The 14,854-nt window shown below is 37.1% G+C and overlaps 1 protein-coding gene across 1 annotated transcript in view; it reads right to left on the bottom strand.

The window, feature by feature from the left end:
• The window catches only part of LOC116463154 (nesprin-1-like), a 532,795-nt gene that overhangs the window by 382,754 nt on the left and 135,187 nt on the right, over positions 1-14,854 (bottom strand). The window contains exons 9-11 of the mRNA XM_058434482.1: positions 12,312-12,508; positions 9,331-9,440; positions 5,460-5,510 (exon numbers count right to left, since the gene is read on the bottom strand). Coding sequence (XP_058290465.1) covers positions 5,460-5,510; positions 9,331-9,440; positions 12,312-12,508 — 358 coding nt within the window. The remainder of the gene's footprint in view (positions 1-5,459; positions 5,511-9,330; positions 9,441-12,311; positions 12,509-14,854) is intronic.

Below are 14,854 nucleotides of genomic sequence, written 5' to 3'. Positions count from 1 at the left end.
TATACTCTCCTATCCTCAGTACCTCCCTCCACAACCCATTATTCTGTTCTGGATTTCAAAGATGCTTTCTTTACTATTGCTTTACACCCTTCATCCCAGCCTCTCTTCCCTTTCATTTGGACTGACCCTGACACCCATCAGTCTCAGCAACTTACCTGGGACAGCCCCCATTACTTCAGTCAAGCCCTTTCTCATACTTTACTTTCTTTCTGTCAATCTGCTTCTCACCTTATTCAATACTTTGACAACCTTCTACTTTATAACCCCTCCTACAAATCTTCCCAACAGGATGCCCTCTTGCTCCTCCAACATCTATTCTCAAAAGGATATTGCAACTCCCTGGCCAAAGCCCAAATTTCTTCCTCATCCATTACCTATCTCAGCATAATTCTTCATAAAAACATACATGCTCTCCCTGCTGATTGTGTCCGGCTAATCTCCCAAACCCCAGCCCCTTCTACAAAGCAACAACTCCTTTCCTTCCTAGGCATAGTTAGGTACTTTCGCCTTTGGATATCTGGTTTTGCCATCCTGACTAAACCATTCTATAAACTCACAAAAGGAAACCTAGCTGACCCCATAGATCCCAAATCCTTTCCCCACTCTTCTTCCTGTTCCTTAAAAACAGCCCTAAAAGCTGCTCCCACACTAGCTCTCCCTAACTCATCCCAACCCTTTTCATTACATGCAGCCAAAGTACAGGGCTGTGAGGTGGGAATTCTTACATAAGAGCCGGGACCACGCCCTGTAGCCTTTCTGTCCAAACAACTTGACCTCACAGTTCTGAGCTGGCCTTCATGTCTGTATGCAGTGGCAGCCACCGCTTTAATAGTTTTAGAGTCCCTCAAAATCACAAGCTATGCTCCACTTACTCTCTACAGTTCCCATAACTTTCAAAATCTATTTTCCTCCTCACACTTGACGTGTATACTTTCTTCCCCCCAGCTCTTTCATCTGTACTCACTATTTGTTGAATCTCCCACAATTACCATTGTTCCTGGCCTGGACTTCAATCTGGCTTCCCACATTATTCCTGATACCACACCTGACCCCCATGACTGTATCTCTCTGATCCACCTGGCATTCACTCCATTTCCCCATATTTCCTTCTTTCCTGTTCCTCACCCTGATCACACTTGGTTTATTGATGGCAGTTCCACCAGGCCTAATCGCCACTCACCAGCAAAGGCAGGCCATGCTATAGTATCTTCTACATCTATCATTGAGGCTACTGCTCTGCCCCCCTCCACTACCTCTCAGCAAGCCAAACTCATTGCCTTAACTTAGGCCCTCACTCTTGCAAAGGGACTACACGTCAATATTTATACTGACTCTAACTATGCCTTCCATATCCTGCACCACCATGCTGTTATATGGGCTGAAAGAGGTTTCCTCACTACGCAAGGGTCCTCCATCATAATGCCTCTTTAATAAAAACTCTTCTCAAGGCTGCTTTACTTCCAAAGGAAGCTGGAGTCCTTCACTGCAAAGGCCATCAAAAGGCCTCAGACCCCATTGCTCAAGGCAACAATTATGCTGATAAGACAGCTAAAGAAGCAGTCAGTATTCCTACTTATGTCCCTCATGGCCAGTTTTTCTCCTTCTCATCAGTCACTCCTACTTACTCTCCCACTGAAGTTTCCACCTATCAATCCCTCCCTACTCAAGGCAAATAGTTCTTGGACCAAGGAAAATTCCTCCTTCCAGCCTTACAGGCTCATTCCATTCTATCGTTTTTCATAACCTCTTCCACGTAGGTTACAAGCCACCAGCCCGCCTCTTAGAACCTCTCATTTGCTTTCCATCATGGAAATCTATCCTGAAGGAAATCACTTCTCAGTGTTCCATTTGCTATTCTGCCACTCCTCAGGGATTTCTGAGGCCCCCTCCCTTCCCTACACATCAAGCTCAGGGGTTTGCCCCTGCCCAGGACTGGCAAATTGACTTTATCCACATGCCCTGAGTCAGGAAACTAAAATACCTCTTGATCTGGGTAGACACTTTCACTGGATGAGTAGAGGCCTTTCCCTCAAGGTCTGAGAAGGCTACCATGGTCATCTCCTCCCTTCTGTCGACATAATTCCTCGATTTAGCCTCCCCCTCTACCCAGTTGCCCCATCAATCCCCATTACAACCTCTAATGGCTGCTGCCCTAGCTGGATCCCTAGTGTTAGATATGAGTTCTAAATTTCTTTTCAAAGAATCAATATGTCAGTAGGTTCAATTCTTTGCCTTCTACTTTTAAACTTAACTTCCTCATAAAGCAGCCTTTTTTGATTACCTGTTCCACCCTGACTCATTTCAATCACCTGCTCCACCCTGACTTATTCCAATTACCTGCTCTGTCATAACCATTTTTCCCGCCAAACCACTCACCCCGTCACTCTCTTTAAATTAGCCAGTCAAAATTAGTTTAGCCTGTACGGTCTAACCCCAGCCAATAGGGGAATGACACAGCAGCAGGGGCCACATGCATCAGGGAGAAGAACCCCTTCCCCTCCTTTGTCTAAGTGTGCGCTCACCATTGCTCCATCTGTAAGGGCACAACCTTCTATAGAAGTACCTTGCCTTGCTGAGAATTAAAAAGAAAATTTTATATTCAAGTGCTATTTCTTTTGCGGCACAGAAACTTTACAGATAACACTAGGAGTCTGGGTACAAGACACCTCTTTTAGTACTCCTTCTCATCTTTTCACTTTGCATGTCCAGTTTTGCCTTGCACAAGGTCTCTTCTGCTTCTGTGGCTCCTCTACCTACATGTGTCTACCTGCTAATTGGATAGGCACATGCACACTAGTTTTCCTTACTCCCAAAATTCAATTTGCAAATAGGACCAAACAGCTTCCTGTTCCCTTCATGACACCAATACTTCATCACTATTTTGTTTTATTTTTCTTATTAATATAAGAAGACAGGAATAGGCCTCAACTTACTTACTGCTGAAAAAGGAGAACTCTGTATATTTTTAAATGAAGAATATTGTTTTTACCTAAATCAATCTGGCCTGGTATATGACAACATAAAAAAAAAACTAAAGGATAGAGTCCAAAAACTCGTGATCCAAGCAAATAATTATGCTGAACCCCCTTGGACACTCTCTAACTGGATGTCCTGGGTCCTCCCAATTCTTAGTCCTTTAATACCTCTTTTTCTCCTTCTCTTATTCTGACCTTGTGTCTTCTGTTTAGTTTCTCAACTCATACAAAACCACATCCAGGCCATCACCAATCATTCTATATGACAAATGCTCCTTCTAACAACCCCACAATATCACCCCTTACCCCAAAATCTTTCTTCAGCTTAATCTCTCCCACTCTAGGTTCCCACATCAGCCCAATCCTGCTCGAAGCAGCCCTGAGAAACATCCCCCAAAAATTTTCAATGCCCCAACACCTCACCACTATTTTGTTTTGTTTTTCTTATTAATATAAGAAGACAGGAATGTCAGGTCTCTGAGCCCAAGCCTGCACATATACATCCAGATGGCTGAGGCAATTGAAGAACCACAAAAGAAGTGAAAATGGCTGGTTCCTGCCTTAACCGATGACATTCCACCATTGTGATTTGTTCCTGCCCCCACCCTAACTGATCGATTGATCTTGTGAAATTCTTTCTCTGGACTATGAATCTCGGAAGCTCCCCACTGAGCACCTTGTAACCCCTGCCCCTATCTGCAAAAGAAAAACCCCCTTTGACTGTAATTTTCCACTACCCACCCAAATCCTATAAAACTGCCCCACCCCTATCTCCCTTTGCTGACTCGTTTTTCGGACTCAGTCTCCCTGCACCCAGGTGATTAAAAAACTTTATTGCTCACACAAAGCCTGTTTGGTGGGCTCTTCACACGGACGTGTTTGACACTCCTTATGTATCTTTTTAATTTCATCATCTAACACAGTGTCTGGCACTCAGAATCACTCAATATATGATTGCAGAATAAGAGATAAGTTAGAAACATAGTTAAAAGTAGAAAGAAATGGAACTGGAGCCCAAGACTACAAAGTTTCAGTTATTCCCAGGATGTCTTTTCTGAATGAACAGGTGAATATAATTAAGGTACATGTTTTATTATCAGTTGATTCTCATGCCCAGAAAAGCACTGATACCACATTCTTATGAGCTCAGAGAGAATACTTGTTCTTGGTGAGTCTGCAAGGTACCAGAGGTCAGTGTGGCCACCAGAAGTGACCCATCTAACAGTGAGCACAAGACTTCATTGTGAGCCTCTGGGGACAGGCTGCTCATCAAATTCTGCATTTAAAAAGCACTTGACTGCCCTGAAGAGGAGCTATTTGTTACACAAAGTCATCTGAGAGAAAAGGGTTATGTTCTTAAAATAACTTTATTAGAGCCTATTTAGTAAATGACTTTCTAATGGTTGGAAAGTGTCTAGCAGATTGCAATAAGGTGAGAAGGGTGTCGCTATTTATATACTCAACATTCTCCTTTCTAAGAGACAAATGAAGTACAAAACAATATTTACAGCCCATTAGTCTAGGGCTTTTCTTCAACTGATAACTTTCACACACATTCAGAAGACATGGCAACCTATTGCTTATATCTAAATTCCAAGCAGCTATACTGTCAGCATTCTCTCTACTTTTTCTTTCACTTTATTGTTTTTCTTTCTCTCTCATTCACTCATACACACACACACAGACACACACACACACACACACACACACAACCACATACACATAAGTCACATTTACATTTGTGTATCATGTTCACATATACACAAACTCATACTTTATGGAGCATGATATTTAAAAAATTTAGTATTTGATATGAAATTAGTTGCTTCTGATTTTTCTATTACAATGTTGATATAAATACAAATATCCTTAACCTGTGGCCTAGATGGAACATAAAGAAAAATGGAAAAACTGAAATATGGGACATGCATTCAATAACTTGGATATGGACAGGAATTCATAACCATTCATTCTGCTAATATCTTTTGAGCACCTACTCCACGTCATGAACTTTACTAAACCATGAGACCCAATACTGAGCAGAAGAGAGTGAGGAAACTCAGACCGGTAAGTTAATAGGATACTCACCTTGTTCGTTGATTCTCTGCTAACATTTTAAGATGCAAAACTAAACCTTTCTTTTGTTTTTATTTTCTGTGTCACATTTAAAGACACCAAACGTAGTTATTGTAAGTCCTTCTTATTAGTGTTATTAAGTATTATAAAGAAGAAATTAATTGATAGATACCATTTTATAATGAAAGATTAATGGGCAAGTCCATGGGAGTAGCTTAGACTATCACTAACGTTTGATAACACATATGTATGTTATTTGTTCTGTTAGAAAGGAAACACAAATGATGTGATTGACATATTAAAAGAAATGTATACAGAAAGACAAGAACATGCAAAGGAATGACTAAAATGCTACAGAATGCAGGATGTTTGAAAGAGGTCATCAATGCAAGATTACTTAAATCTTACCTTAAAATTTTGTATAGAATTTGCAAAAGATGGGAAACCTGGAAGTATTTCCTAACAATATGAAAAGATAATATATAGAAATAGAATATAAATCAGCGTCAAAAATTATTTAGAAAACAAGAAGAAAATCAATGGAAAGGCATCTGCCTTTAGAGAAACAGGCGATCATCTCAAGGGTATAATTACTTTAAGACATTTTCATAGCTTTTGAAAATACAGAAATATTCGACTCCAATAAGGCAACATCGTTTTCTAGAAAATGGCATTTTTAACTTGAAATAGTCATATGTAGCTATATATTTTGTAAACATGTCTCAAAATAACATTAAATATTTTAGAAGGTCAACTATGTAAAGAAGAGGTATATGGACTCATATTACTTTCCCTATAAATATACACAGCACACATGTTTCTTTGTCCTCATAAGAATTAAGCCTGCGCTGTGCTTCTTAGGGCAGTCAGGAATGTTTGTTGCAATGGAAGAACAGATGGGTGAAAAAATAAATGAAAGTTTAGAAGGTGAATGAGATAAGCCAATAGACCTATTTTATTTATTTATGACTAAGCGCTAATTATTCAAGAAGTATCTTAAGGGGAAAAGTTTATCAGTTTTATTGGATGAGATAAAAAAAACCATGGCGATGTCGATTTTCAGTAAGAAAATCATATTTAAAATGGCATCGATAAAATATTTAATTCAAATAAAATCACAAAGGGGATATAAAAATCAAATACACACAAAAATGAAAGCCTGGTAGATATGTTCATGTCAAGAATTTTTTAAAAAATGAATTAAGAGAGTAAGAGCTGAGTGACAAATACTGAGTACTTTGAGGTGAGGGCTCAAACCTAATATGCATAGTTTACAAAATATTAAAGGTTCACTAGACAGAATTAGGTGACCATTAACTGTGTTAAATATAAGCCCTACATCATAACAAAAAATACATTATTCAAAATATTCAGTTTTGGATGCTTATGCACTACACGACAAATGCCACTAAAAAAGGGCAAAGTTTCCAATACATTTTCCTCAAAAATAATTTTTGAGATAAGCCTGAATAAATCACATGCATCCTCTTTTCAGGAAAGGGATAGAGGGAATTTTTTTAACGACCAGAATTTATTTTCTAGATGATTAAAGTAACCTCTGAAAATAATAAAGCCTCTTTAGTAAAGTATATCAAAAAGCTTATATCAATAGATTGTGTGTTTCAAATCTCTAAGGATTTTTGCATTAAACTTCTGCTCATGAGCATTAAGTAAAGCATCTCTTTTTGTTTTTTTAGATGCTTCCAGCCACAAAGTTTACTAATCTGGAGAGATGATTAATGTCAAAGACTCTAAAACAGTAAAACCTCAGACACCAAATTAGATATAAATCCATCTGGGTAATATAAGGACTTCACATATAAAAACCAGATGGAAGTTTGGATGGATTTTCTCTGTGCTATATGAGGTAAGTCTAATGTGTTTTCTTATAGAGTTTCTTATTCACACAACAGTATTGTCAAAACCCAGCAAGCCCCAGATGACTCCAAAATATTTGCATCAATCCATGCCAGCATTTGCACATGGAGTCTTTGCTTTAGCCGTTTGTGGTGCTTTTTAGAAACAATTACTTTAGTAGTAATAACTATAGATAAATCACTCTGGTGGCCAGTGTTTGTGCCCCAATCCTGGCAAGGAACAAAAGAGGTTTCCTGAACTTATTGTTCTTAAGAAGCTAACATATTTCTATCAAATGCCAAATTAATTTCATCTAAGAGACCTAGGAAACAGCAGTTACCTCTATTTTGCCTATTCTTTTATGAAGTCACTGATTTCTAACTATTGGTGTGACATCTACTTGTAAGCTTTTGGTTATACTCCTTAGCCTTTTTCTTCTCTATATATGTTTCTAAGTCTATTTAGAAAACATATTGGCCGGGTGCGGTGGCTCACGCCTGTAATCCCAGCACTTTGGGAGGCCAAGGTGGGAGGATTATGAGGTCAGGAGATTGAGACCATCCTGGCTAATACAGTGAAACCCCATTTCCAATAAAAAATAGAAAAAAATTAGCCAGGCAAGGTGGCGGGTGCCTGTAGTCCCAGCTACTCGGGAGGCTGAGGCAGGAGAATGGTGTGAACCCGGGAGGCAGAGGTTGCAGTGAGCTGAGATTGTGCCACTGCACTCCAGCCTGGGTGACAGAGTGAGACTCCGTCTCAAAAAAAAAAAAAAAAGAAAAGAAAACATATTTTACATTTTTTGCTTTTCTTATTACTCTTCATTGTCATCTCAAACTGCTCTGAAAACTCCAGTTGAGACCTGAACCTGAAGACAGACAGTTTTTCACACATCTTGAAAATTCCATTTCTTATTTTTCCTGATGTCGTCTGCCTTATAATTATTTTTTTTCAGGAAGAAAGGAGAAAGGAAGAGGAGGAGCACCTTCTAATTAATTTAAAATTCCTCAGTGAATCCACCTCTGTATATAATTAAAAATAGAATACAACACTACTTGAAAAATATTAAAAGAATGGTCATTTCCATTGTTAAAAAAAAACAGGAAAACAGGCAGTCTGGTGTCTTGGTTGGAGTGTGAAATAGGACAAACTTTCTGCAAGGCAACACAAGAAACATTTTTAAAAGCCTTAAAATTTTGTATGCCCTTTAGCCTAGGAATTCCACTTCTAAAGAAGAATCTTGGCCGGGTGTGGTGGCTCATGCCTGTAATCCCATCACTTTGAGAGGCAGAGGCAGGCAGACCACTTGAGGTCAGGAGTCTGAGACTAGCCTGGCCAACATGTGAAACCCAATCTCTACTAGAAACAGAAAAAATTAGCTGGGCATGGTAATGTGCAACTGAAATCACAGCTACTCAGGAGGCTGAGGCAGGAGAATCGTTTGAACCCGGCTGGCAGAGGTTGCAGTGAGCCAAGATTGCACTACTGCACTCCAGCCTGGGCGAAAGAGCAAGACTCCGTCTCACAAAAAAAAAAAAAAAAAGAGAATCTTAGAACAATGTTTCATTACAAGATTGTTCATAAAAGCATTGCTTATAACAACAAAAATTATAAATTAAAACAATTAAGATTGAGTAATAAATTAATGTACATACATATGATGACCTGCAGAATTCTTTATAATGTTCATGGAAGAAGAAAATTATAAAATTATATGGACACCATAATTCTATTTTTATTAAAATATTGTATGTATCTGCCATATACATATGCAAATGTTGGGAATTAACATCAACATATTAATTTTTCTCTAGTATAGGTTCTCTCCAGAAGGTCAAATACAGAAAATTTTTTCCTTTTCCTTTTTTTCCTGATTAAAAAATTTATGACAATTAACATATGTAATTGAGCAGCACGAAAAATGTTAATGTTATTTAAATTATTTAAAGGCTGAAAAATCTAACGACAGTGAATAATTAGAACTTTTACAAATTGTACCTTACTTCCATATGTTTGCTGTCAATAGACATAATAAAATCCAAAAGTCAAAATTAGATTTTATCAGATCAACCAGAGCGAGGGGATTCAAGATCTAGATGTGCAAATGCTATGACAGAAGTACAATTACTTCAATTCTCAGATTACTAAAATGGAATTCCCAACACTGCTATCTTTTCTCAGTCTTAGTGTATCAGCATCACATATCTTACATTTATTATTAGCAATACTTTCTCTAATATATCCAACATACAAACCAGAAAAACCCTTTCCTCTAATCATCACCCCATTTGGTGATATCTTTTTAAAATCAGTTGGTCTCATATTAAAATGCATTCGAATTTAATTTTCTGAGAACAGTATACTCAAAAAGCTGAGTCACTGTCATTGCATATACCAGCGATATTTGAAGAAAGCAAATACCTACATCATCCTCTTGCCCATCAGTGCCTGCATTGTGGATGTCAGGATAATGTTTCAGAAACTGGGCTACATAGGTCATAATAGACTTCTCATCTGGTTTATCCACATCAACATCTGAAAAAATAAAAAGAAATGTGAATAAATTAATTAGCATTCATTGGATTTTAATAATACAAGCTTTGGTATCTAGCTATCACACTAAAAACACTCAACGCAGAAGGAAAACAGAAGTACTGTTTAGAATTTTGGAGGGGGAGGAGGGTAAACCAAATTTAGTCTGGATATTACATGATGAAAATTATATTACTCAGAAAGATGACACATTTAAACAAACAGCATTTAAGAAAGTAGCATATATGTAATTTAAATAAGACACACAGTATCTCGTGAGACAGTATCTCACAAATGGGTTACTCATACAGTATCTCATACTAGTTCTATTCATACTAGTGAATAGAACACAAATAATATGTAAATTTTAGAACTGGCATAAATAGGAAGTACAGAAATGCTTACAAGTGTGACACTGAATGACATATATATATATATAATATATAGCCAAATATAGACAAGCCCCCTCTCTGCCCCCACAAATTTCACTTTAGAAGAAAGGCAGATGCCTTATATTCAATTTCCTGGGCAGCCTCTTCTTTGTGGAGCATTCTCTCCAAATTACAGTGCTTTGAGCAATCAAGCACTCTTCGAGGGAAACTGCCTGAGAAGCCCTCAATCACTGTGATTTTGAAGCTCATAGATATTTATCTAATACAAATGGTAAAAATCAGGCAAATAAATTTATACAGATTTAGTAATTATACATGGAGGTAAGAATGCATAAGTAAAACATGTAAACAAGTCTTTAAAATATCAATTTTAAAGGCAATAAAAATGATTATATCTTACAGAGCAATTTATAGAGCAGAAAGCAAACCAAATTGCCACAATAAAGTATAAAACTAATCTAATCTTTCATGAAAGTTCTTTTTGATTAGAGGTATAATTTCTAGAGACTTGCAGTGTAGGGTTTAAACAGTGCTGCAACTCACACCATCTAAAAGGAAGCAAAGATAATGTATTCTGAAATTTGTTAAATGACTCAAAGGAGATGAGTCAAACCATTGAGTAAAACTTTTTTTTCAGGAAATATGAAAGTGGAAAGAAAAGCAATATTTAATACATGATTTAACATAGTATATGCCGTTAACTATATACGTAAATCATAAAATAATTATTATAATGGCTTTTGGTCTACTTAATCTGTATCCCTAAAAGCTTATACATCCAAGTTGGCTAAATAACTTTTTGAAGGGGAAGTTCTCATTAAGAAATTAGAGGAATGTCTTATATCTAGGATAGCCTTGTATTTAGGCAACCTCAGTTTCTAATCATCAAAGAAAATATTAGGATCTTCTGGTCTGGTGGATATGAAAGAATTGTATATATTCTCCTTTCATCCCACTCTAGGAATAATGTCAGCTGTGATACATCCTCTGAAGTCGATGGCTGGAATATGTGTTTTTCCCTTGATTTATTTTTGTGCAGAAAGAAGGCAGAAAGCCCTTTGATATCCTAGTGAAAGTGGGGGTGGGGGCAGAGTGGGACTCAAAACAGAATCCTAAAATGGCAAGGAATCTCCATGGGGCCCTTCATCTCGGAGGAAACCTAACTGAGTCTCTGTAACTTACTCTTGGAAAGACAAGTCTATCCTCTTTGTTTTAGAGCTAGGGAAGTTCAGTCTGAAATTCCATCATTAAAAATAATTTTCGGTGGATCCCATGAAGATAGAGAGTAGACTGGTGGTTACCAGAGGCCAGGAAGGGTAGGGAGGGGAGGGGAAAAATAATTTGCTTTCACTGGATATTTACATTTCTGCATTCACTGGTAGAAATGTCCATAATTGCCAATCCAAATAAGAAATTATCTGTGACATTTGGAAACTTCACTTTGATACTTTTGTTTCAACATAACTAACAGCTTATTAGTTTATAAAAGTTTATCAAAGGCATCTAAATTGTCTTTTGAAGGCTTGAAAGAGTTCACTCCATTTCCAAATCGTCTTAGCACTCACAGCCTTACCAAAAACCATGCCAAACAATTGAAATGACAAATATTAGTCAAACATTTGTGAAGTTTGCTGATTGAGACCAAAACACTGCATGGTTGACAACATTTCTAAGTATGAATAATCTACATCTTCCAGACCTCTGAGATTATATAGGGTAATTATATTATCCTGTCACCTACCCCTTATACACACACTTCTTTTTTTTTTTTTATTATAATTTAGGTTTTAGGGTACATGTGCACAATGTGCAGGTTTGTTACATATGTATCCATGTGCCATGTTGATTTCCTGTACCCATTAACTTGTCATTTAGCATTAGGTATATCTCCTAATGCTGTCCCTCTCCCCTCCCCCCACCCCACAACAGTCCCCGGAGTGTGATGTTCCCCTTCCTGTGTCCATGAGTTCTCATTGTTCAATTCCCACGTATGAGTGAGAACATGCGGTGTTTGGTTTTTTGTCCTTGCGATAGTTTACTGAGAATGATGTTTTCCAGTTTCATCCATGTCCCTACAAAGGACACGAACTCATCATTTTTTATGGGTGCATAGTATTCCATGGTGTATATGTGCCACATTTTCTTAATCCAGTCTATCGTTGTTGGACATTTGGGTTGGTTCCAACTCTTTACACACACTTCTAAAACTTTCATTCCACCCTTAAGTATATTAAGTCCAGTTCACCCGACTGATATACCAATGCCAAAGTGCTGTTTGGAGCAATGGAATCATATTTTACCCCAACCATGGTGGTAGATATTTATCCAGAAGAAAATTGACGCAGGAAAATACCATTACTTCCCACATTTCTCCAGCTTTCTGGCCTCCAATAGAATCTTGGAAGTCATGTGTATTTCGGGGTTTAAGACATATAAACCCTCTGTGTTAAGGCATAAAACAGTCAATGAATATTCAGCCTACCTTCAGGATCTAGCAGTCTTGGGATCCCCAGTTCCGTTTCGGCAATAGTGAAAGCATCCTCCAGATTTTCTCGGTTGGATCTGCCTTTCACTTTCTCCAAGTCCACCAGTTCGGGTCGAATGGCATGAATAACTGAATGAAAGGCAACCCCGCTTCTCCAACTCTTCCCAAAATCTTTTACTTCTATTCCAGTCTGCCTTTGTGTTATAAAAACATAAAATGATGTTACATTCTGAATAGATACAAGCACTTTCTTCAAGGCCTCATGCAAAATCCAGTGCTTTTCACCAACAATATGCAGAGAGTTGTATCAGTTCTTTGTGTTTGAGAAAAATTAAGGGAAACAAAATTTTTAGGGGGCAACAAGATAAGATGTCGAAATTCCAGTTCTATATTAGGGATTTCTATGTTGGATTTTTCAGCAATTAAGATAGTTAATTTAAAGCATATTTTTACATTTATTTTATGCTCAAACCCCTACAGTCCTCCGCTCTACCAGCTGAGCTACTGAAGGATGTTTACATTTATTTTATAAAGAAAAATCAATTTAGAGAAAAATGTCTGAAAAAATTTTAAGAAAACAAATTATAAAGATGCCAAAAGTGATAGTAATTAACCAGTGTATATTTTTGGTAGAAAGAGCTAACACGTTTCTAATGGGAAGCAGCACTGTGTTGTACACAGGTTATCACAGACTAAGATAATGTGGCTGAATACTTTCAAATGCAATAGAATAGACAAATGCAAATATTGCAATTATATCTCAAAGTGTTCACAAGAGACCCTGTATTCCACCTAAATGCAAACAATAATTCCAATTACTCCATCAATAAAATTGTTTTTAAGCTCCTTTTTTGTAATTGTCTTGAGGGCAAAGCCCTGGTGGTAAATCTTTTTTCTTTGGTTGTGGATTTGATTAACTCAAAGCCAGTTATTAAGAAACTGATTCAAGTTGGTAGTCATATTTTGCTGTTGGAAAACAGAAGCGAGGCAAGCTCACAATGAATGATTTTTTTTTTTCTACATGTAACTTAACAATTATAAAGGCAGTTCGGAAAACAGAGTTGTAAAGATGATTTTGAGCATCAGCTGCACCCCTTGAATAGGTGGAGGGCCTGCAAATATGACCACTAAATTACGGAACATTCAATGGATAAAGTCATCTAGTAGCTTCTTTTTAAAAAGTTAGTCTCATTAACCTTATAGCTGTCTCTAAATAAAGCAGAAATATCACTCGATTAATTTTTACTAGAATCTCAAAATTTTCATGAAAAAATACAACTTGAATGGTATGCTGATTAATATAATAAGTTTTTAAGTGTCCATTATTATTACTATTATTATTATTATTGAGACAGAATCTCACTCATTCTGTTGCCCAGGCTGGAGTGCAGTGGCACTATCTCGGCTCACTGCAACCTCCACCTCCCAGGCTCAAGGGATTCTTGCGCCTCAGCCTCCCAAGTAGCTGGGATTTAAGGCATGTGCCACAATGCCTGGCTAATATTTGTATTTTTAGTAGAGACAGGGTTTCATCATGTTGTCCAGGCTGGTCTCAAATTCCCGGCCTCAAGTGATCCACCCGCCTCGGCCTCCCAAAGTGCTGGGATTACAGGTGTGAGCCATCGTGCACAGCCTATCCTTAAATTTTATTGTAGACAACTTATTGTTCACTTTAAAACATGTTTTACCAACGTACACTGTTTGCATAAAACATATTATGCATCACTGAGCCTGATCATTGGCTTCAATAAATATCCTAAAAACAATTTTATGAGACTCCAGAAATTGTAAAGTAATCTTGAATCTTCTCTTAGTTATTTTCAAGTTTGTCTCTGGTAGTATGGATATAATTTTTTTCAGCTGACAGCTGGCAATCATGCAGGTTGAACAGTATGTCCTTTTTATCTACTCATTTGTAATCCATCTCCGACTTCATTTTATTTTTCTTTGTCCACATTTCCTCATTTAAAAATGTTTTTTATCTTGTTAAGCCACCTCAAATTAGTTTTTAACAAAATTAAGTGGGGTGTAAATAAATAATTAGCTAATAAATATTCACCATGTAATTAGCTATTAGTAACTTTCTTGAACTTATGTATTGTTTTAGACATTTTCAAAGAGAAATACATAATACGCTTTTCTACATATCTACTGTAATGAAATAAGTAAAAATGTTTCAGCACATTTTATTTCTTCTATATTTGTTGAAAAAATATATGTAGGTATGCACACACACACACACACACACACACACACACACACACACACTGTTTCCTATTGTATCAGTTAAAGTAGTAGGTAATATTCCTTAAAAGTTTTCGTTTTAGTTCAAACCTCTTATTTGAGAATTTTAGATATGAACCAAAAGAAAGACATACCATTTAAAGAAGTGATGAGCGGTGCCCAATTTATAAGCATTTCTGACCTCTAATATGTATTTACTTCAAGCTACTTTGAATAGCTATGGATATGCATATATTTATTTATTTTGTTACCTTACTAATTTTTGTCAGAAAATATAATTGTTCTTCTTATAAATG

Source organism: Hylobates moloch, unplaced genomic scaffold (assembly GCF_009828535.3).
Source record: "Hylobates moloch isolate HMO894 unplaced genomic scaffold, HMol_V3 SCAFFOLD_28, whole genome shotgun sequence".
Taxonomy (NCBI): Eukaryota; Metazoa; Chordata; class Mammalia; order Primates; family Hylobatidae; genus Hylobates; species Hylobates moloch.
This window is presented reverse-complemented; position numbering and strand designations above follow the sequence as displayed.